This window comes from Epinephelus lanceolatus, chromosome 7 (assembly GCF_041903045.1).
Source record: "Epinephelus lanceolatus isolate andai-2023 chromosome 7, ASM4190304v1, whole genome shotgun sequence".
Lineage (NCBI taxonomy): Eukaryota > Metazoa > Chordata > Actinopteri > Perciformes > Serranidae > Epinephelus > Epinephelus lanceolatus.
The window spans coordinates 42,183,293-42,208,519 of record NC_135740.1 but is presented as its reverse complement, the minus strand read 5'-3'; the positions used below and the strand labels follow the sequence as shown (position 1 = coordinate 42,208,519).

Genomic DNA, 25,227 nt, shown 5'->3' with positions numbered 1-25,227 from the left:
TACTCGCTGAATTCTCAACCGATTTTCAGGCAGTTCGGTTTGTTACAATCGTCAGACATGTAGTTATGATACAGGATACTTGGTTAAATAAAAAATGCAGCTTTTCATACCAAAATATTTGATCTTATGTAGATAAAGTAACAGTAATAATTCTACAACACATTTAAACTGAACTTTCCCCATGTGATAGATATTCTTTTTTTCTTACTAGATGTACAATGCCCACCATAATGTCATTTAATTATTAATTTTACCTATAAATGTTTATCCACATTTCACACAATGTGCAAAAAATAGTGTATTAGCAGGGTTGTGCCGAGCTGCAGTGTAGATTCTGATTAACAAATGTTGGTTTTGTACAAGTGAAAATAAATGACTTAGAGCTGCATGTTTACACAACATTTTGCTTTAATCTCATATGTATAACACCACAGTGCTCATGGGAGCCTGCACACAGAACTGTTTACATTATTAGGTCATATTTACAAAAAATACAGTGTACAGTAGCTAGTATTATTTTTAGGAGTCTGCCCAGTCCTGTCAAAGTCCTCAGGTCTGAAGTGACAGCTGCAGATGACTGAGGAGTCACTCGGGACAAAGTCCTTTCTCCACACTGCTGCTACCCATGCCCGTCTCCTATCTGTGTTATTTGGGAAACTACACACAAAATAAGTGTGTCAGAAAAACGCAGTTCCACATAATTTGTAGTTACAATTCAGGCCACAAGTTAACTACTAACGTTATACTGCGTTATGTCACGTCGGTGCCATGAAACAGATAGTGAACCCCAATTTGGAATAACACATACACCGACATAGCTGTTTGACAAAGCATCATAATTTTATGAGTAATATAAGTAATATTATATAAATGTTAACCTTTTTTTCTTTAAGTTGTGTGACATAGCGTTAGCTTAATTTGGCATTAGGACCAGATCAGGACAGTTACTTTACTTGATTAGCTTAAAAGAAGGATCACTTTTTGAGATATATATCTCATTAAACATGTTTGTAACAGTAAAATATTGTAAAACAACTTCTTACCTGTGGAATTTTATTCCCTCCTGCTTGGTTTTAACACTTCTTTCGTTCGTACAAAATATGAAAAAAAAAAAAAAAAAGTGGCATTTTTGCCGAGTCTGACATGGGTCTGAACCGGTCAGAGCACCTAGGCAAGATGGCGGCAGTATTGACGCATCCCACAAGCCAGGGTGTGGCATCTATGTATATATACAGTACAGGCCAAAAGTTTGGACACACCTTCTCATTCAATGCGTTTTCTTTATTTTCATGACTATTTACATTGTAGATTCTCACTGAAGGCATCAAAACTATGAATGAACACATGTGGAGTTATGTACTTAACAAAAAAAGGTGAAATAACTGAAAACATGTTTTATATTCTAGTTTCTTCAAAATAGCCACCCTTTGCTCTGATTACTGCTTTGCACACTCTTGGCATTCTCTCCATGAGCTTCAAGAGGTAGTCACCTGAAATGGTTTTCCAACAGTCTTGAAGGAGTTCCCAGAGGTGTTTAGCACTTGTTGGCCCCTTTGCCTTCACTCTGCGGTCCAGCTCACCCCAAACCATCTCGATTGGGTTCAGGTCCGGTGACTGTGGAGGCCAGGTCATCTGCCGCAGCACTCCATCACTCTCCTTCTTGGTCAAATAGCCCTTACACAGCCTGGAGGTGTGTTTGGGGTCATTGTCCTGTTGAAAAATAAATGATCGTCCAACTAAACGCAAACCGGATGGGATGGCATGTCGCTGCAGGATGCTGTGGTAGCCATGCTGGTTCAGTGTGCCTTCAATTTTGAATAAATCCCCAACAGTGTCACCAGCAAAACACCCCCACACCATCACACCTCCTCCTCCATGCTTCACAGTGGGAACCAGGCATGTGGAATCCATCCGTTCACCTTTTCTGCGTCTCACAAAGACACGGCGGTTGGAACCAAAGATCTCAAATTTGGACTCATCAGACCAAAGCACAGATTTCCACTGGTCTAATGTCCATTCCTTGTGTTTCTTGGCCCAAACAAATCTCTTCTGCTTGTTGCCTCTCCTTAGCAGTGGTTTCCTAGCAGCTATTTGACCATGAAGGCCTGATTTGCGCGGTCTCCTCTTAACAGTTGTTCTAGAGATGGGTCTGCTGCTAGAACTCTGTGTGGCATTCATCTGGTCTCTGATCTGAGCTGCTGTTAACTTGCCATTTCTGAGGCTGGTGACTCGGATGAACTTATCCTCAGAAGCAGAGGTGACTCTTGGTCTTCCTTTCCTGGGTCGGTCCTCATGTGTGCCAGTTTCGTTGTAGCGCTTGATGGTTTTTGCGACTCCACTTGGGGACACATTTAAAGTTTTTGCAATTTTCCGGACTGACTGACCTTCATTTCTTAAAGTAATGATGGCCACTCGTTTTTCTTTAGTTAGCTGATTGGTTCTTGCCATAATATGAATTTTAACAGTTGTCCAATAGGGCTGTCGGCTGTGTATTAACCTGACTTCTGCACAACACAACTGATGGTCCCAACCCCATTGATAAAGCAAAAAATTCCACTAATTAACCCTGATAAGGCACACCTGTGAAGTGGAAACCATTTCAGGTGACTACCTCTTGAAGCTCATCGAGAGAATGCCAAGAGTGTGCAAAGCAGTAATCAGAGCAAAAGGTGGCTATTTTGAAGAAACTAGAATATAAAACATGTTTTCAGTTATTTCACCTTTTTTTTTAAGTACATAACTCCACATGTGTTCATTCATAGTTTTGATGCCTTCAGTGAGAATCTACAATGTAAATAGTCATGAAAATAAAGAAAACGCATTGAATGAGAAGGTGTGTCCAAACTTTTGGCCTGTACTGTATCTATGTAGTAATTGTAACATACGCCGTCGTCACGTCGCCGTCGATACACGTTCTTTCAATGCACTCGCCGTGAGGTCGCCGCCGGTCTCTCGTCTGCTGTCCCATTCACTCCCATTCAAAAATCCACACGGTCAGGCGGTGACGGAAGGGGAGGTTGCTCCTTCTCCTGGTAATCCTTGCATTGGCACTATCCACCCGCCATACCAGTGCACACAGCTGCGTATGTTTTACCTCAACAACCAGCTTTCTTAGCTGTATAGCATGTGCTAGCTCAATTAAGACATAGACCGTTTTTTCCCACAGAAATACACAATAGAATACATTTTCAACCTCAACACACATGTTTATCAGTCTCCGGTTGGTTTCTAAACACTATCACAGAAGCATAACTATACGTAGTAGAGACATATTCAAGAAACTAAGCAGGTAATTAGCCGTGGTAGGCATCGCTAGCATGCTACGCTAATCGTTACTAGCATTTACTCACTGGAGTTTTCGCTCGGTAAAAATCAATATCCACACGGTCAGGTTTGGCAAGAAAACCTTCTCTTCCTTACACGGAAGTCCTCCGAACTGATAACTCGAACAAAAAATGTAGTTTCAACAACTTTACCGGCAGTTATCAACCTTATCAAGCTCACTCGTCTGTCGTGTAGTGCTCTGGTTTGCATCGGCGTATAAAAAAAAACAAGGAAACTAGTGCCAGCATTTGTGTGGGATGAATGCGCACCCTGCTGGTGAAAATAAGCAACTACATCTGAAATCTTACTAGGCAGTATGGCTCTACACATTGTCAAGCTGTAAACATTGGGGATTACTCTGTGTGTGTGTAACTAATGGGCGTTACATGATGTTAGAATAAGTTTTCAATTTTCAATTCAATTCAGTGACACAGAAATGTAACTTTCAACAAGTTTAATTAAACATTTTTTCAATATTTTTGATCATCACGCAAAACAAATGCTAATTATTTCAACAAACAGAGCTCAGAACACGAATATAACAATTTATTACATTTAAATCTGTGAATGAATTCTCTCCCGGAGTTTACCTTTTGGCAGAGACAGTGATAGTTGCCTCGCAACCAAGATGGATCTACCGCAGCGCGATAAATTGATCAATTTATCATATGACCTCCTGTGGCCGAAATAGGTAGAAATGATCACATTTTTAATGCCTTTTGTCCAACTTGTTTAAATGATGGTTTAAATAAAAATACAGACATTTTTAGGAAAAGTCAGGAACCAGCAGCACTGTAACTTTTAATTCAATAAAGTTCTATGACAGGGCTATTCAATTTCAATTTCAGATGGGCTGGATTTTAAAACCAGATAGGCTAATGGCCTACATATATATAGCCTATATATAAGCCTATACACACACGCACATTCAGAAACAGAATAAAAAAGAGCTATCACTGCACAGAAGCATAATAAGTAACATTAACAGTATGTAATAACACACTCTATCTCTCTACCAGCATCTCCCTCTCTCCCTCTGCTCCACACATGCACACACCTCACCTCCTGATGCTTTCCTTATAGGTCAGTTACACAGGATATAGTTTTATACAGTCCGTGGCAGCAACAGTCATGTTTACAACAACAAAGTCACGATATAAACTCAATAATGTCTCAGTGGAAACAAATCTAACATGTCAATAAAATAAATATTCCTCCTGACATCACAATACTGAGTGAAGAAAGTCACGTTATGTCAACATGAAGAAGACAGACATCAGTATCAGTCATTCATCCTGCTCTCTGTCCCCCCTCTACTGAGGACACTCTCTGTCTGCAGGTCGCTGCCTCAGGTGCATCTTCAGATAAAGTGTTAGCCTACATTTAGTTTGTCTATAACACTTTGCTGTTAGCCTCGCGAGCGCGATGTGCTTGTGTCGACCGCGATCATGAATCATAATAGCGGTGAATGAGAGAGTGCGGACAGAGCGGACTGAAATATGGCTTTCTACATGCTGATCACATGTATTGATAAAGTATTGGCTTTTTATTGGCAGAGGTCTTATTGCTCTTACTCACAGTAACAAGCGCAGCTGTTGTCAACTAGAGTGATCTTGAAGTTATATTCCCTTCATCTGCACCGCGGCCTCTCTGCTGATGTCTGACTTAACTGTGTGTGTGTGTGTGTGTGTGTGTGTGTGTGTGTGTGTGTGTGTGTGTGTGCACGATGTAAGGAGGAGGTCAGCCCTGACGTGCAGACAGGCAGCAGGAGAGAGGCTGCTTCATGATGATACATGAAACCAAACTTTAAAAAGTAACGATAAGAGCCGATGACGTCGGAGCTTATTATTATTATGGTCTTGATTAAATTTGCCTCGGGCCGTTTAATAGCTACCGGGTCTCGGTACCGATCCCTCAGCATCAGCCGGCTTCTCTTTTATTGATTCCTCCAGTTATCACCACTTAGCTTAGTATGAAATGAATGAATTCTCTCCCGGACTTTAACTTTTGACAGAGACAATGATAGTTGCCTAGCAACCAAGATGCATCTGCCGCGGCGCGATAAATTTATCAGTTTATCGTCGTGCAATCATTATGACCGCCTGTGGCCGAAATAGGTAGCCTAGAAATCATCACATTTTAATGCCTTTTGTCAAATTTGCTTAAATGACGTTTTAAATAGGTCTAAATAGGATAGGCTAAAGATGTTTTTAGGGAAAGTCAGGAACCAGCAGCACTGTAACTTTTAATTCAATAAAGCTCTTTGACATAGAAATTTGAAAACGGTCAAAATGCCCGTCATGGCCGTGCCACACAGCGTTCCGCCGGTGCTTAGCAACGGTTGCTAAGCTGCAGTCGCTCTGGGGGAGGGGCTAGCGTACGGGTTATTCGATGACGTTATTTGTGACATCACGATACACATTTTGCGAGTTTGTAAGTAAGAGTCGATTTGAACTCAGACTACAGTTGCAGACTGCACCTTGACTCTTTTAAATTGAGACATTTGGAAGAAGAACTCAGCATGACACCATCAAGAGAGTCATCTCAGTTGGGAGTGGACCATGTTATTCCATTTGCGAAGAGATTTTTCCAGGAGCTGTCAGAAGTGCAGCGCCAAAAGCTGCGGGATGGGAAACCTGATGAGACCACCAGAGATATATTGGCGGTGCTGCTCATGGACCTGATGGTGTACCTGAAGGACTCCCTGACTGACTCCCTGACAAATGTGGACGAAAATCAAATGGTCACTGAAGAGAGCGTTGCGTCCACACTGGGCAATGTAGTCCCTGAGGCTTTTGCTCAGGCTCTGGGCGTCAGCGATCAGGAACCAGGTGACAGCTCTGAGACTCTAACCAAGATGATGTCTGAGGAGATTTCCAAGAGCATCAGCTCCTCCACCTGCACCAGCGGGGACACTCCGAGACTGACTGACATGATTAAACATGCTTGCAGCATGATAACATCATTCATGGGCAACGTCAGTTTATGTTGCAGAACAAAACGTGTAGATCTGAAGGCTGATGACGATGATGACAGCTTCGACTTAACATCTACACCGATAGAGAGCCCAGTGAAAACATCATTCATGGGCAACGTCAGTTTATGTTGCAGAACAAAACGTGTAGATCTGAAGGCTGATGACGATGATGACAGCTTCGACTTAACATCTACACCGATAGAGAGCCCGGTGAAAACATCATTCATGGGCAACGTCAGTTTATGTTGCAGAACAAAACGTGTAGATCTGAAGGCTGATGACGATGATGACAGCTTCGACTTAACATCTACACCGATAGAGAGCCCGGTGAAAACATCATTCATGGGCAACGTCAGTTTATGTTGCAGAACAAGACGTGTAGATCTGAAGGCTGATGACTATGACAGCTTCCACTTAACATCTACACCAATAAAGAGCTCCAAGCTGTCTTGGCTCTCTCCTGTGCAGATCTCAGTGGGATCAGAGGACAGAGCCACACCAGCACCAGCACTAGAACCACCAGCAGCAGCAGCAGCAGCACTAGAACCAGCAGCAGCAGCAGCAGCAGCAGCACTGGAACCACCAGCAGCAGCAGCAGCAGCACTAGAACCAGCAGCAGCAGCAGCAGCAGCAGCAGCACTAGAACCAGCAGCAGCAGCAGCAGCAGCACTAGAACCAGCACTAGAACCAGCACTCAGTGTACCTGAGGCAGGTGCTGAACCTGTGCTGCATGTAAGACCAGACAGGGATTTGAACACAGAGAAAAACAAAATCTGTGTCCAAATTCTTGTTGAAAAGCTGGTTACACGGGTCTACAAAAAAGCGAAGGTCAACATTCACTTGAAAGACCCCCATATCATCATCAACCACCTGTTTGAAAAGATATGGGCCGAAGTCCAGGGGGATGATTGTGATATCACCCCGGAAACATTTAAAAGTCTGGACAAGACCATTTTCAAGGACCTCTGTAGATTCTGGGGCTGTGCAGAGCTCGTTCTGGTTTCATTATGTCAAGAACAACCAGAAATGGATTATGCAGTCTGCACCTTTGCACGTCACCTTAAGACACCGCAGAGAAACATCATCTGCAGGTTCTTTTCCAGTCTGGGCGGAGTAATCTCCAAGTCCTTCAGGAGGGCCAGTCCCATTTAGGTGACGTATAATGGACTCTGTGCACCAGCTCCACTACTTCCTGAAAGGAAGTAGGCTTGAGTATTTCCTGTCCTATACTATTGGATTAAGTGGTTAATCAGGTGCACACACCTGATTAATCACTTAATCCAATAGTATAGGACAGGAAATACTCAATGCTGCACAGAGCCCATAGGATTCATGTTGGAGGAAAAAATTGGCGTGAGGCTTTTTTTCTTCCAACATGAATTCAATAGAGAGCTCATGTCCTGCCTCCCATCCCATCCAGGTGACCTCCAGGTTACCTTTTGGACACATGTGAGACAGGACTTGAGCTCTCAGGACCACCTTGGGAGTCAGCAGCGCAACCTCACAGGTGAGGGATCGATTTCCGGTCCTGAGCCTTTGTGAGTTTGTGTGTTGTCTTCCTGGGTGACGGGTTTTCTCCGGGTGCTCCGGTTCTCCCGTTTTTTTTTTTTTTTTTTCAAGCCATGCAGCAAAAGCTAATTGGTTTATTGTTTTTCAATTGGAATACATCAAGTACATCAATTAAAAAAAACAAAATTGGATCTCATCTCTCTTGTTATTATCTGTCATAGCTGTAAATATTCAAGTCAGACTAACCTGTTGATTCAGTTTCAGGTTAAAGGTTTTGTGTAGAAAATACACAGAAAATGTTTCTTTTTCATGTGAAAAGCAGTTTCTTTAGCATAAAAGTTTGCTATTGATACTTAAACTATGTTTTTCTGATAATACCCTTTATAGCAAGGTTCTGTTGAAAAGAAAATCATAGACTATATACAAGATTTCAAAATATGAAATCAATTAATTTGTCTCATAATGTGTCAGTGATCAGTATTAGTCTGTCTGACTGCTGAGCGGATGTTGTCACGTTTTCCACTACTAAGTCATCCTGTTCTTCACACACGATCTTTGTTTGTCCACCACAAAAGGAACTTTCTGGCACCAACAGCACATGACAGCCACTGTCAGTCTGAATCTAAAGCAAGCAAGTTAGATGGTTTGCCTTCAATTAAAAGCGTAGAAATGGTCATTTAAAATGTGACTGATTTGATTCATCAGCTTGAGACCATTCTTTAAAAATTTATATTTATTTATTGATGTTTTTCCCCAAACACAGAGCAGTCTGCAAAAGAAAACACAGACTTGAAAATTAAAAGAAGTAATAATTCCACAAGATAAGGGCCCTCACCACCAGACCAGGGAGCATATTAACAGCAATGACATCACATATTAAAAAAATTCAGTTATACATGTCTGCACACATGTGCATGTGCACATATGAAACATATCTAACCCACAACAGACTGTGAGGTATTTCCCATGTAGCTCCTTATTCTGATGCCGTATATGAGGAAATGTCTTTCAGCCACATAATAATAATAATAATACATTTTATTTATAATGCACCTTACATTCCGGGGAATCTCAAAGTGCTATAAAACAAATGATAAAAACAACAGTGTGGACACATAATGACTGCAAGGTTATGTATCTTGGAAATATAAACGATAATGTCATAGATTATGGTAGATATGTGGCCAAGATATAATCCATTACATGCAAGAAGGCAATAACAAGGAACTAGTACAAGACTGAACCTGTTACAAGAAAACAATGGTTGGATACTAGAGATTTATACTATGGGGAAAAAAATGAAAAAATGTACGAGTAAATATAAGAACTAGATGATTTATGAGTCAGTGGAAAAAACATTTTGACTAACTGACTTTTGAATTTCAAGATCCTATACGCACACACCCTTTTTGTTACAAATGGACATTTGTAGCCATGACTGTTGTATTTTTCACCTTTTTTGCTTACTTTGCTTGAATTTTCTCTTTACCTTTCCGGTAAGTTATTATAATAGCCTACTTGTGGTTGTATACACAAACTAAAACTCAAGAAACATTAAAGTAAAAAAGCTATATGGAGACAGGAGGATCTGCGCTATTCCACAACAAAGCAATAGTCAAGGCAAGGCAAGGCAATTTTATTTATATAGCACCATTCATACACAAGGCAATTCAATGTGCTTTACAAGAGCAATACATCAAAATAAAACATTAAAGGAACAACAGATCATTGAAAACAAAAGCTAAAAGCAAGAAAAACAGTGCAGAAAATGTATTTAAAAAGCAAAAGCAACAGCAGACAAATATAGAAACAATAGCTACAGATTATCCTAACAATAAGTTACATATCTAGTTCACTGGTAAGCTGCAGTAAATAGTAATGTTTTAAGCCCTGATTTAAATGAGTTGACAGTTTCAGCCGACCTCAGATATTCTGGAAGTTTGTTCCACAGGCGGGGAGCATAGAAACTAAAGGCTGCTTCACCTTGTTTGGTTTTGATCCTGGGAACACTGAGTAAACCTGTTCCAGATGATCTGAGGGGTCTGGGTGCTTCATAACGTACAAGTATATCAGAGATGTATTTAGGCCCGAGACCATTTAGTGCTTTATAGACAAGTAACAAGATTTTAAAGTCTATCCTTTGACATACAGAAAGCCAGTGCAGTGACTTAAGCACTGGTGTAATTTGCTCCACTTTCTTGGTGTTGGTGAGGACTCTGGCAGCAGCGTTCTGGACGAGCTGCAGTTGTCTGATTGATTTTTTTACTCAGGCCTGTGAAGACACCGTTACAATAGTCCAGCCTGCTGAAAATGAAAGCATGAACAAGTTTTTCTGTATCTTGTTTAGACAGAAATTCTTTTATTCTTGCTATGTTTTTAAGGTGTTAGTAGGCTGAAGACTGACCATTGATCTTTGTTCTTTGGGGCCAAAAACAACTATCTCAGTTTATTCTGTGTTTAGTTGTAGAAAATTCTGGCACATCCATGTATTGATTTCGTCAATGCACTTATTTAGCAGATATAGGGGACTGTAGTCATCTGGTGACACTGTTATGTAAAGTTGTGTGTCATCTGCACAAGTATGGTAGGAGCTGTTATGATATTCCATAATCTGAGCAAGAGGGAGCATATAGATGTTGAACAGAAGAGGTCCAAGAATGGACCCTTGAGGAACTCCATGTCATTTTTGTTCGCACAGATTCATAATTGCCAAGTGACACAAAGAAATCCCTGTCATGTAAATAAGATTTAAACCAATTTAGCACAGTGCCAGAAAGTCCCACAAACTTTTCTAGTCTGTCGAGCAGTATGTTATGGTCAACTGTGTCGAATGCAGCACTGAGGTCCAGTAATACCAGAACCAAAATCTTTGATGCATCACTGCTCAGATGAATGTCATTTAAAACTTTTACAAGTGCAGTCTCAGTGCTGTGATGTGCTCGAAATCCAGACTGAAAGGCATCGAAGGAATTGTTTTGCTCCAAGAAGGTGTTAAGTTGCTGAAAAACAACCTTTTCAATGATCTTTCCTAAAAATGGTAGGTTTGATATGGGCCTGTAGTTATTTATTACTGAGGCATCCAGATTAGAGACAGAGACATCAGATGGGCAGACAAATTACAATAAGTCAGCTGGCAGAGGACATGGTCTTATTTTTAAAAAATGACAACCAGATCCACATTGCCATACAGCTCATTAACCACTTCTCCAAAGCATCAGGTCCTATTTTGAATCTTGATAAATGTGAACTCTTAACTCTACATGACTGGCCCCTGCAGCCATTATACAATATTCAAGTGAAGAAAGAGGTCAAATATCTAGGAATTACCATCTCTAAAGATAAGACCATAATGGAAAATAAGAACATTGTTAAGAATATCAACAGATGTAAAGGCATATTGAATAAGTGGCTGCAGAGGGACGTCACAATATTTGGGAGGGTTTTACTCTCCAAAATGGAAGGCTTGTCGCGACTCATTTATCCAGCCTCCTCTTTACCTATAACAACAAAGCTGATTAAGGATATGAATAAGGTCAATTTTGATTTTATATGGAGGAATAAGTGCCATTATTTGAGGAAGAGTAACGTGGTTAAGAGCTATGAAGATGGAGGCTTGAATGTCATTGACTTTGATGCTATGAATGGGGGGTTAAGGTTGAAGTGGTTAAAATCTTTTGTTACTAACAGTCAGTCTTTTTGGTTTATTGTCTCCAATGCAATCTTCCAGAGAATGTGTGGTATAGATTTATTAGTGAGATGTGATTTTGAAAGTAAGTCCTTGCCAGTCAAACTCTCAGACTTCCACCAGCAGCCTTTACTCTATTGGAAATTAATATATAAGCATAACTTCACTCCACACAATACTCGGGTTTGGAATAACAGATATTGCTCAATAGGAAATCAGTGTTTGTGGAGGAGAGCCAGGGGGATTTGGGCTGTCGCCCACTTTATGGATGATGGGGGAATGTGCTGGAGCACGGAAGGTTCTGTGATAAATATCAATTACATTGTACTGTGAGATATTATAATAAACTCATGAAAGCTATACCAACAGCCTTTAAGACCTGCGTGGAAGGAATTGAGTTTCGCAGTGTAAAATGCTCAAATAAAGTAATCAGAAGTCTTCTAACTAAAGAATTTTTTCCTAATTTGACCATTCGCTAAGCCCCGCTCCCCTTAGTTACTGTTGCCACGTCCGTCAAGCTTTCGCTTCTAGCATAAGAAATATGAAGTTTTCAGCGATATCAGTGAGAGATATTCCAAAGGAATTAACATCAAATTTCTGGAAGAATTAACTGTTCGGAGATATCAGAGAGAAGCCGACAGAAAGGTCTTCAATATGCATGTGAGAGCTACATTCACAATATCATCTGCTGGCGGAGTATAAATCACGACAAGGAAGGTAAAAAGAGGGAGGAAAGAAAGAGAGAAGGAGGGAGGAAGGAAGGAAGTAAAGAAGGAAGAAAGGAGGTAGGAAAGAAAGAGGGAAGGAGGGAGGGATGGAGGAAGGAAGGAAGGAAAGAAGGAAGGCAGGGAGGAAGGAAGGAAGGAAGGAAGGGAGGAAAGACAGGGAGGGAGGGGAAGAAGGAAGGAAAAGAGAAAGAGGGAGGGAGGAAGGAAAGAAGGGAGGAGGGAGGAAAGAATGAGAGAAGGAGGAAGGGAGGAAGGGAGGAAGGAAGGAAGGGAGGAAAGACAGGGAGGGAGGGGAAGAAGGAAGGAAAAAAGAGAAAGGGAGGAAGGAAGGAGGGAGGAAAGAAAGAGGAAAGGAGGGGAAGAAGGAAGTAAAAAGAGAAAGAGGGAGGAAGGAAGGAAGGAAGGAAGGAGGAAGGATGAAAGGAAAGAAGCAAGGAAGGAGGGAGGAAAGAAAGAGAGAAGGAGGGAGGACAGAAGGAAGGAAGGAAGGAATTGGGGAGGGAGGAAAAACAGGGAAGGAGGGGAAGACAAGGAAAAAAGAGAGAGAGAGGAAGGAAGGAAAGGAGGATGGAGGAAGGAAAGAAGGAAGGAAGGAAGGGAGGAAGAAAAGGAGGAAGTAAGGAAGGAAGGGAGGAAAGACAGGGAGGGAAGGGAAGAAGGAAGGAAAAAAAGAGAAGGAAAGAAAGAGAAGGAGGGAGGGAGGGAGGGAGGAAGGAAAAGAGGAATGAAAGAAGGAAGGAAGGGAGGAAAGACAGGGAGGGAGGGGAAGAAGGAAGGAAAAGAGAAAGAGGGAGGGAGGAAGGAAAGAAGGAAGGAGGAAGGAAGGAAAGAGGGAGGGAGGGAGGGATGGAGGAAGGAAGGAGGGAGGAAAGAAAGGGAAGGAGGGGAAGAAGGAAGGAAAAAGAGACAGAGGGAGGGAGGAAGGAAAGAAGGAAGGAGGGAGGAAAGAAAGAGGGAAGGAGGGGAAGAAGGAAGGAAAAAAGAGAGAGGGAGGAAGGAAAGAAGGAAGGGAAGGAGGATGGAGGAAGGAAAGAATGAAGGAAGGAAGGAGGAAGGAAAGAAAGAGAGAAGGAGGGAGGAAGGAAAAGAGGAATGAAGGAGGGAGAGATGGAGGAAGGAAGAAAGGAAAGAAGGAAGGAAGGGAGGAAGGAAAGGAGGAAGGAAGGAAAGAAGGGAGGAAAGACAGGGAGGGAGGGGAAGAAGGAAGGAAAAAAGAGAAAGGAAGGAAGGGAGGAAGGAAGGAAGGAAGGAAGGAGGGAGGAAAGAAAGAGGGAAGGAGGGGAAGAAGGAAGAAAAAAGAGAAAGAGGTAGGGAGGAAGGAAAGAAGGAAGGGAGAAAGGGAGGAAAGGGGGGAAGAGAAAGGGAGGAAGGAAGGAAAGAAGGAAGGAATGAGGATGGAAGAAGGAAAGAACGAAGGAAGAAGGGAGGGAGGGAGGGAGGGAGGAAGAAAGGAAAGAAGGAAGGGAGGGAGGAAGGAAAGGAAAGGAGGAAGGAAGGAAGGGAGGAAAGACAGGGAGGGAGGGGAAGAAGGAAGGAAAAAGAGAAAGGGAGGAAGGAAGGAAAGAAAGAGGGAAGGAGGGGCAGAAGGAAGGAAAAAAGAGAAAGAGGGAGGAAGGAAGGAAGGAAGGAAGGAAGGGAGGAAAGAAGGAAGGAAGGAGGGAGGAAAGAAAGAGAGGAGGGAGGGAGGAAGGAAGGAGAGAAGGAACAGTCAAAACAGATGGGGACCCCGGAGGACAATACAAAGGTTAAGTGACTTTGAACGTGGCATGGCTGTCAAATAAGCACTGGTTCCAACCAAGGTGTGCAGAAGACCATCTCTAAAGCAACAACACCTTGTCCAACCTTGAAGCAGACGGGCTACAGCAGCAGAAGACCACACCAGGTGCCACTCCTGTCAGCTAACAACAGGAAACTGAGGCTACAATTCACACGGGTTTTCTCACCAAAACTGGACAATAGAAGATTGGAAAAACCACATTCAGATGGAAGCATGGATCCATCCTGCCTTGTATCAACGCTTCAGGCTGCTGCTGGTGGTGTAATGGTGTGGGGGAGATTTTCTTAGTACCAACTGAGCATGGTTTAAACACCACAGCCTACCTGAGTATTGTTGCTGACCGTGTCCATCCCTTTATGACCACAGTGTACCCATCTTCTGATGGCTACTTCCAGCAGGATAACACACCATGTCACAAAGCTCACATCATCTCAAACATGTCAATGAGTTCACTGTACTCCAATGGCCTCCACAGTCACCAGATCTCAGTCCAATAGAGCACCTTTGGGATGTAGTGCTAGCCTGGTACCACCAAGGTGTACCTAATAAAGTGGCCAGTGAGTGTATATTTAGGTTTTAGACATGTGGTTGGATAAATCAGGGAGTTTGAAGGTGTCACCTTTGTATCTAGGAAAGTATAATAGTATTTCTCACTATTTCCAGATATTTTATAAGCAAAACTGTTACTTGAGAAAATAATCAGCATATTGATCACAAATAAAAATGATTGCTCAATGCAGCCTTAAAAAGGTAGATTCAAATAATCGTTTTCACCCATAAAATGCAACACAGAAAGACAATGTAATGCCTGTAAACCATCTAAAATAAGTCTTAAACAGTCGATTTTTTTGCTTGCAATGTTAGTTGGGTATGGCAAGGTGGTGAACTTATCCTCAGGTGGCTTAGATTAAAATTAACTTTTCGCATACTGTACCCTCTATATGGAAGAAAATCAAAAAGATTGGCAGAAAAATTGTTGGTCTACCTAAGAAATAGCTTTAAAACGGATTATCTCCTTGAGCTGATAATCCAATATCATCATCCAAGTTTACAATTAGTTAATCACCCTTTTCATGCTTCTGATGATGATGATGATGATGTACAGCTGACTTTTAAAGAGCTCAAGTTCGAAAATGTTGGTGACAACAGACGCAGCACAGATGCAAAGAAAGCACACTTTAAACTCTAATGTTCTAAAGTGACAAATCCATGCTTTTATTTTGAAGGTGTTATCAAAACTGTTATATGTGTTGCTGACTGACTTGACGCTCCTCTCTGCAGAGCTGCTGTACCAACAACTGTCCAACTACAGTTTACACAGGGATCAAACTCAGTCAACCCTTCATCTCTCCCACTTCCTGTCACACAGAGGCACCATGCATGGCTGGATATTCAGTTATTCATATTTTTATAGAGTCTGAGGTCCCCTTACAAAGATGTTTAGTAATGGCGGTACAGTGACATCTGCTGTCCTTGTTTCTAGAAACCCTCTTAAAAAGTTTTACTCTGATCAGATAAATGACAATTTTTGTCCTCATTCCAGTTCTCCAGCACCATAGATCACTTCTCTCTAGTGTTCTGGTTAAATAGCTTTATTGGCAAGACAAAATAACAATTGACATTTATACACTGAAATATTACATCTCATTCCAATGCATGTTCTTAATGTGGGGAAAAAGCCGTACAATGACCTTTTATTAAATTGAATGTATTATGTGGTTCTCCATGCTGAAAGAACTAAATCATTTCAGGGTACAAATATATAAAAGAATTTGAAGTGATGCCATTCAATTCAAACTGGGACTCAACAAGAAGAGAAAGAGACACAAACAACAAAACACTATTTAACCAGGTGTTCTTGGAAAAACAAAATCCAAAATGCAAATAAAAAATATATTTACAAAAAAAGAGGAATTTTAAAAATGAAATGGAGTCTAGTATCTACATCTGACAACTCCCCTCCTCTCTCCAAAAAGACGTTTGTCTGTAAAGGTCAGGTGCTGAACAGCAGAACCTTTTTTATTTCACCTGCAACTGAAACTGAATTATGGACATTTTGAATCACTTAAACAACATGACACATTCATTCCCATACAAATTCATCAACTGAATAAAAGTAAAGCAAACTTATATTGCTTTGTAAGATGTCACCATTTCTTTTGGACAAACTGAAACAGTTTCAGGTAAAAAAGGCTCTGCTGTGCAAACACTCTGCCTTTGGTAACTAATATCCAGCTGCATGGCTTCAGTGGTAAAAAGGTAAATCACATGCACAAACTGAAACATGCAGCTGAATATTTAAACGTATACTGTTACTGAGATCGTCCACATGTATAACAAGTCCTTGAGTTCACAGTGATCTGAAACAGAGCGGGCAGAGCAGTGTCCAGAGTGAGGAGAGCAGCTGCTGTGTGACAACGTCCAGTCTCAGTTTGGCGTCAAACACCTCAAGGCTTCCATAGCTTCAGCAGACCGTCCTCACTGTAGGTGGCGATGAGGTTCTGGTGGGGGTGGTGGGCGATGCCGATCACATCCTTCTCATGGACCTGGAGGGAGCAGCAAGAACATGTCGTTTAAAGGTATAATATGTAGTTTTGCCACATAAAAATGTCTAAAAACGACTAAACCAATATTATATATTTTGTTTAGTTGTGTACTTTGATTATCAGAAATGTTTCCAACAATTTTTCAAACCCAGATAAATATGAAATATTAATAAACGTTACGGACCGTGTCATTAGGTCACAATGGCAACGTAACTCCAGTTACCATAGACATTAAATGAAGGAGAAGAAGCAGCAGCAGACCGGATGAGACGTCAGAGAATGAACGTTACTGTTGCTAGGCTAAGCTAACTCGTCATGGATCATGATTATGCATTAACGGTTGCTGTACCTTCTGACACCGAAGCTGTCCTGGTAAACAAGCCGGTAAACCGGAAACGTACGGGTCAACCAAGCGATCCCAGAAGAATTTGGGCTAAGAAGAGAGCTAAATCAAGGATAAATATTGGTGTGGCCTTGCCGAGATGGAGAGAGCTTCGTGAAAATCTAGGACTACAATTTGACGCCGATCTCTACTAGAGGTTCTACTAGACAGGTAAGCAAACATCTGGCTGATGTTATCGAAATATTAATCATTTCCACCAGTGTATTGCAAGCACTGCTGCCAGCCGGGACACCATCGCTCCGGCCAGCGGCCACCGCTGCGGAGTGGTGTGGAGCAGAGGCTGGCTAACCACAACATCTAGCGATAGGTTTCTATAATGCTGAGCTGATGACGGTAAATTCACGGCGTGAGAAACGTCAGATCTTTATCTGTTTTATGACTACAACTCCCATGATCCCACGTTACTTCGTGATGTCATCCAACTCCGTCTTCTGTTACTGTTTTGGTTTGAGACCCCTAGCGGCAGAAAATTACATATTGTACGTTTAAAGTCGCTAGTGGAGAACTACAAAAACATATGCAGATCTAGAAATGATTTTTCATTATAAATTAGGTTACAAGCTACAGATACAACACTGATTTATGCTCGTTAAAAAGCAATCAATGAGCAAGAAAAAAGAGCTTCAAGACTTAAATCTGAACATTACAGTCTGATTGTTTTGTTGTTTTGTGGCAGCAGCAGAGGAGGGAATGTTCTGTGGTATTTTTGGACACTTTGTGATCCGAGCTCCTGAGAGCGCTAACGTACCGTCAGCGTTCTCTCCAGCTTGCCGGTGACGGTGCTGAAGCAGTAGAGCACAAAGTCTTCACCCACGCAGTAGATCCACTCGCCGCGGGGCGACAGAGTGCAGCACACAAAGTCACCACCTTCCCTCTTACCAGAGCTGAAACTCCTCACGATCTGCACGCACACACACACACACACACACACACACACACACACACACACAAAGCATGGATGTTAAAGGGCAGGCAGGTAGGCAGGTTCAGTTTCATAAGCAAACAACAAACAAACACTTTCAATGTTTACTGTTCAATATTTGAGAAAAATACAGTTAACCACAGTTTATGAAACAGCTCCAGAGCAGATTTCAGCACCCCGTCACTGGAGCAACACTGTGCGCCGACTTCCTGCTGAACTGTTCTGTGCTGCGCTAGTTTGAACTGACCTGTCCCTGCATGTTCATGATGACCACCGTGTTGGAGCGGTTACACACGACAAAGTGCTCCGGGTTCTTGGGCAGCTGGATGACGTTGTTGACTGTGATGTCAGTGCCGGCCGACGTGCCCAGAGGCTTGAAGGTGTTGGTGCACTCGGTGGTCTTCATGTTCCACATCTGTGGGATCAGACACACGTGGCTAAAGACACACAGCACACTACAGGCACATAAAGACATTTACTGTGTTTATTGTGAAGAGACGTCCTATTTTAGCAGCTGCTCCTCTCACCTTGACTGTACCGTCTGAAGAAGCGCTGATGACGTGGTGACCGTCTGGAGTGAAGGTGGCCTCGTTCACAAATGACGAGTGACCGCGGAACTCCTTTAGAGTTTTGCCAGACTTCAGTCCGTGGATTCTTACACAGGAAGAAAAGAAATAAAGTTAGGTTAGATTTTCTTTGAGCTTTAAAGAGGAATAACGGGTAAGTGTGTTTGTTTGGTCAGGTATGAGTTTACCTGATTGTCTGGTCGAAGGAGGCACTGAGGAGCTGGCTGCTGTCTTTACAGAAACTGATGCATGTTACTCCTTTACTGTGGGCGCGCTCAAACCTCCTCAGACACTGGCCGCTCTGGATCTTCCACACCTACACACACAGACATTTCAATTTGTTTTTGCAACATGACACTGCATCTGTGAGCAACTACCCTAAGTACTACTCGCAAATACAGATTAGGTTGACTGGAAATAAAAAGATTCAATAATATTACTCGGAATTCAAGTGTTGCCTTTCAGTTGGACAAATGTTTTACTTCAGTAGTTAAATAAACAGGTGGCAGATAAAGCTGGATTTTCAAATTAAAAGCCCCTAGAAGGCAAGGTTGGAAGTTAACTTTTTTGTCCACCTGCCACTGAGGCAGCTCAATATTTTAAGTGATGCTTTGCAATTTCAGCTGTCAGCATTTTCTGCAGTAAAACACGTTCTAGTTACATTTCATGCACCATTATCTTTGGAGATTTCCAGGTTTGAATGTCAAAGTTTCCCTGACCTGGAGAAAGTTTTATCTCTGACTTTAAAGCCTTTCACGCATCGTTAAAACAAACAAACAAAAAATAATGTGCATTGTTTGTAGCCTGGCTATAATCCAGGTGTGCCAGAGGAAGAACCTGATAATTAAACTTTTCTTATATTTAGCTGTAAAGTAACAACAGGATGTAAAAGCAGTGAGAGAAATAGAAGTATTGTTTCTCGTCTACCTTGATCTTTCCATCCTGAGCTCCGGTGGCCAACATCTCTGTGTCTCTACTGAAGCCCATACACAACACTGCATCGTCCATCATCATGAAGTTATCCTGAGCCTGGTACTTCAGATCCTGCAGGACACAGTGCACACAGTTATTTCAAGTCAGCAGAAGTCATTTTGAAATGATAAAATTAAGTCTTACATTCAACCACACAGTAAATCTGGTTTATGTGTCTTTATCGTGCGTAAATTACCTTTCTGATTTTGCCAGTGGTGAAGTTCCAGACCTCGATGAAGCCGTCCACAGAGCCAGTGACCAGGTACTGACCATCAGGGGAGAATCGGGAACACTCCACATGAGACTTCTGTCCAAACTGTGCAGGGACGAAAAAGAAGTGATGTCAGAACACTTAAAACACTGAAGTCCTCCAAATGACCACAACTGAATGCACAGTTTGGAACAGTGAAGCAGTCTGATCTCATACTCTGGGACAGTGTGGGTACCTTGATGTGTCTGCTGAGCTGGGTGGGGAAGCGCTCCTCCTCCACATCTTTAACGGCTGCTTTACCCCTGAACAAATCAATAGTCATACCAGGAGGCAGGAGGCCCTGATGCTGCTGCCACTTCAGAGACTGAAGGAGGAAAAAATAGACAAAATCATCATCAGCAATTTATTTGGATGGCAGCATGACTTCACTTAATGTATGGGGAATATTGATCAGAAGACACAAATGTGCAAAATGTGGTGCAAATATGTCAGGATTATGATACTAAATAAATATTTTATGGTAAGTCTCCAACTGAGGAATGACACTCATCACACCTACAGGTTTCTAGGTCACTGACCTGTCCCAGCAGAGCCATGAGACGAGAGGGTGGCACCACGCTGACCTCTCCAGCCAGAGCCTGGGCGATGGCTGCCCGGCGCTTCTCCTTGCTGCTGCCGTCTGGATATGCCTAAACAACAAGAAACACAAACTTCAGAAACTCTACACAACTGTATTCAGATGTTCTCTTTATGCAACATTTAGAATTTAATCAATGAGTTATGAATGCACATGTGGAGATATTATACTGTATTTCACTTCCATCTATTGTTCTTGTGAGGATGAAGAATACTTAAGTGGAAATTCAGTGCAAAGGTAATGCTTATTTTAGCCTTTTACCTGTTGGGTTTGAAATAACTTCATGTACCCATGTATCCAAACTATGGCATTTCCTGTTCTGAGAACGAAGTGTTCACTGCTTACAGTAAATTATTTTTCATATGGACAACCGTAGGTACAAAATGTGTCTCTGAAGATGAACCAATCAAACGGTCTTTGGTATTTTGAATCCAAAGGCAAAATGACCAGCTGCTCTTAATATGACTGGATGGATGGATGAGCGTGGGCGAACAAGGACTGCATCTTGTTACACGTCTGATTTGGACTCACCTCTCTGGGATCGAAGTACGAGCGAGCCAACAGGTTCTCCAGGTGGATGTATCTCTCTGGCTGGGTCTGTTTCAGCATGATCATGGGGTCTGTCTGCCTGAGGAGGGAACGGGCTGCACCCAACTCTCTCAACTCGATCAGCTCCAACACCACCTGGTGCAGGAACAACACAGACATTCAAGTTTAGAGGGCACCTGACTACAGGCATAATCCCTCAGGTCCTTCCACACCTTCACACAAACATCTCTTGATGTGAGCGATGCCATCAGCAGGGTCTTTTATCTCAGAAATGATAAACTAAAACATCTGGAATAACAAAGGATGAGCAAAAACAATATCTTAAACAAACAGTTTATTTGCATGGAAACAAGAGACATCAAGGTTATTCAGAAATACTAAGACATCAGAGTATAGTTTAAGGATTGATGTGCAGAAATTAAATGGAACAACAATGAAACATAGATGACAAAACTGGTTTGTACCATGACTGGAAAACAATGGAAATATTTAAAAAACCAAACTCGTTATAGATACAGGAGGATATCAAAGTCTTGTGTGAGCACAATACAAAGTACACGATGTTGAGACCATATTCTATCCAAGCCTCACCTGTTCATAAAGGTCTATCAGGGTCTTGTCTGGCAGCTTGAGGGACTGGATGGCTTGCAGGACAGTGTCCCAGTGGCCGCTGTTTATGTCCGCCACAAAGCTCTCTATACTGTCCACAGTGTTCAGGGACACGGTGGTCTCCTCCTGCAGGGTGGCTAATGTCCGCTGCAGGTTATTTTCCTTTAAGTACTGCATAATCAGACGGATCACGCTGTGGAAAACACACATGATGCCAGACATTTAGATAAACAAACATTGTAACATATTTCAGCTGCAATCAATTACAATGCGATGAATAAGAAGTCATAGGAATGTGTTAGGAAAATTATCAACGGTTACAGAAATAACAATCGACTGATTTGTGCCGCTAAAGTTTGAATGATTTACTTCCCCAGTCAGAGCAGCATCTGTGACAACTGGCAGGCTAATGTTAGCTAAACGTTAACGTTAACAAGCTATCTTTCGCTAATTCACATATCAGTCAATTCTGTTTACTGCATGAAGCAGTAATGGAATTACAAAGTAGGGGTAATTTAATTCTTTAAATAACAGAGGGACACTTCGGACTATATGCCGTCACTTAGCTAGAAAACTGCAAACAACTTCTATGGGGGTGACTGTAAGTTAGCTTGTTAGCTTAGCTCAGGATGCTAACGCTAACGGGTTGCAGCGAAGGATGCGGCAGGCCTCACTGACACAAAATATGATCAAATACGGAATTATTAGCGGGATATTTGTTGTAGAATTCACTCTGCTTTAAAGAAAATTAACTGGGCTACTCACTCTGCTGATTCCACCTCCAGAGACATGATTATTTATCTCAAAACTGTAGCCAAAAACCACTCGAGTCTGTGAGATAGGAAAGACACGCAGGACACGGAGGCAAACACGGAAGTAGTGGGAGGAGTTGAGGACCTTCAAAATAAAAGGCTCGCTGTGAGGAGGTGGTAGATGAACTCGGAATTTGGTGTCTTTTATTTCTTCTTTTTCCTCGGTGTTTAACGACGGTTTGCATCCAAAATGTCCACCTTCTTATGGATTGAAATTTGAGACTCAACTGTCCTATTTAATGTCACAAAATTTGCAAAAATAAAATAAATAATTAATTTAATAATAAATAAATAATAATAAATAAATAATTTATTAATAATTAAATATTAAATAAATAAATATTGGAGAAATGTATTCTCTAGTAGGCCTATCAGTCTTGGCTCTGAGGGGGCAGACCTCTGACCTTCCTCGCCAGTACTTCCAAAATCTTTTTCGCTGCATCAACAACTCCTCAGATTTCCTCTCTGCCTCAGCAGCACAATAAATCACAGTGGCCAGAAATGCTATGAACTAAACTTTATCCTTACACAAACAATACTGGGCATGTTTGGTGTATCTTCCTAATTTTTTGAATCCTTTCTTTCCTTGTTTCCTCATGACTTACCCTTTTCTTGGACCTGGGCCTCATGACCTCAATCTCTTTCCTTCTCTTTGGACAGTCTGCCCATCATGCTTCATGACTCCCCCCTTCACTTATTACACTTGGGTTCTTTTCCACTGTTTCTGCCCATTTACGCTTCATATCCATATTCACCACATATTCCAAGAACATGTCTACACACCACCTGCGATGACACACATCCAACAATGATAAATCCACTTCTTGGAATATCAGCTAGACTGAAATTGTCAATTTTTTCCTTAATCCAACTCACAACTTTAACTCCAGCTGTCTTTACTCATTCAGTTTTATTACAACCAAGTGGATGTCTCTTTCGTTCACACTATCATCACTTTAACCTAATTCTTTAAACTCGTGGTTTTGTAAATTCATCTACCTCCATATTCCCTCCTGCCTTCTAACCCCTCTCAGTTTGGAATAGCAACAAAAAGTGTAGAATTTAGTGGCACCTAGCTGTAGCTGTAAGGTTTCAGAGGCCAACCAACTGTAACTTTTTTCCATGGGCCAAGCGTGTAGGAGAGCTATGGTGGCCAACACAAAAACGCAAATGGTCCCATCTAGAGACAGTGTTTGGTTTGTCCATTCTGAGCTACTGTAGAAACAACATGGCGATGTCTGGAGAGGAGGACCCACTCTGGATGTAGATATAAATGGGCTCAATTTAACATAGCCTAACGAAAACATGATTCTTAGTTCTTAGTTATGGTATATGAATATTATACCATTTCTGCCAATTGATGTACCTAAATCCTACACACCTTTTAAATGGAACTTATTTTCTAGCTGATGTACAAAAAGGCTAATAATAGTAGTAGCGGCACAGTGGTGCAGTGGTTAGCATTGTTGCCTCACAGCAAGAGGGTTCCTGGTTTGAACCCAGGGTGGGGGAGCCCTTCTGTGTGGAGTCTGCATGTTCTCCCTGTGTCAGCGTGGGTTTCCTCCAGGTGCTCCAGCTTCCTCCCACAGTCCAAAGACACGCAGGTTAATTGGTGACTCTAAATTGTCCGTAGGTGTGAATGTGAGTGTGAATGGTTGTCTGTCTCTATGTGTCAGCCCTGTGATAGTCTGGTGACCTGTCCAGGGTGAACCCTGCCTTTCACCCAACGTCAGCTGCAATAGGCTCCAGCCCCCCATGACTCCCAACAGGATAAGCAGATATGTATTTTATGTGTTAGTTTGGGTCGCTCAATGTCAGCTATATCCAGTTTAATTCAACTTCATCCATTCATCCATCCACAATAACAAGCACTAATGTTGGTTTTCATAAAGTAGATTTAATACAGTTTAATACACTTGAGATCAGATATTCTTAAAATGGAGTCCAGGGACCAACAAGGGTCCTTGAGGAGCCTCAAGTGGAGCCCAGCGGCATTATTTTTCTGCTAGAAGTTGAATAAGAGAACACATCAGAGTTACTATTTTGTCAGTGGCTGCTTCTTGGACTGGTTTTCTTCCTGCATCCTTCTATATGAAGTCAAAGCATGGATAGGTTTGTGTCCTGAGGCACCAGGAGAACCTATAATGTGACTGTTATGAGCTTGTCATAAGCATTAGTGTGCACAGCCATCATCTGCTCTGATACTATTTGTTGTTTATTTCAAGGACGATCAACAGGGGGTGCTATCTGCACAGCTAAGACTCACAGGCCCTCTTGACTCTCTTCTCTCCGCCAGTGAAGGTCTTTCAAGGTTATGGTGATGATGATGCTCAGTGCAGCACCACTTCAGTCTGCAGCCCCACGGTCTGGATTTGATTGTTTTGGGCAATCATGACATAATCCCACTTTAGCCCCATCCACATTGGAAATGAATTTGGCACCCATAAACACACCAGACCTCCTTTGGTTTCATTTGCCTTTGCAGATGGAGAAATATATTGGGAGGCGATGAGGAGGATGGGGAGGGGAGGGGAGGGGAGGTGGTGGTGTTTTCACACAATACCATAACACCACAGTCATTCTGAATATATTAACATGAGAGCGGAAGAAGGATGTCAATATAATTTTGCCATCTTCTGGCATGACAAAGCAGAGGCTGCTCGGAGAATGCTCACCAATGAGGGAGACGCCACCACGCTGGAAGAATGACAGCCACACAAAAGGCTGTAATGTAATCACTTCATCCTTTCGGAGAAAAACAAAGACAATTCTAAATTTATGTGAGGTGCCGTTCTCGCTGTGCAATAAAGTTACCCTTTCCTATCGTAATTAGAACACATTACCACCACAAAGAAATGAAGCCTTTCTTTGGTCTGTCAGGAAGGAAACCAACATTTTGCGAGAACAAACGCACATAAATTCCACCTGCTCAGTGACGGAGGACGGTGCTATAATGTCTGGCATCAAAACACTTCCCTGCGATGATTCAAAGTGTTTTCA

At 42.0% G+C, this 25,227-nt stretch overlaps 1 protein-coding gene across 1 annotated transcript; it reads right to left on the bottom strand.

The window, feature by feature from the left end:
- Positions 1 to 15,576: 15,576 nt before the first annotated feature.
- On the bottom strand, positions 15,577 to 22,309 carry smu1a (SMU1 DNA replication regulator and spliceosomal factor a). The gene is made up of 12 exons (XM_033632460.1): positions 22,181 to 22,309; positions 21,398 to 21,608; positions 20,789 to 20,941; positions 20,199 to 20,309; positions 19,856 to 19,984; positions 19,606 to 19,725; positions 19,365 to 19,481; positions 18,626 to 18,753; positions 18,399 to 18,525; positions 18,119 to 18,286; positions 17,698 to 17,850; positions 15,577 to 16,546 (listed from the first exon to the last, which is right to left on the bottom strand). Exons 1-12 carry the CDS (start codon positions 22,204 to 22,206, stop codon positions 16,448 to 16,450), a joined length of 1,542 nt encoding a protein of 513 aa, XP_033488351.1. The 5' UTR covers positions 22,207 to 22,309; the 3' UTR covers positions 15,577 to 16,447.
- Between the last annotated feature and the right edge of the window lie 2,918 nt (positions 22,310 to 25,227).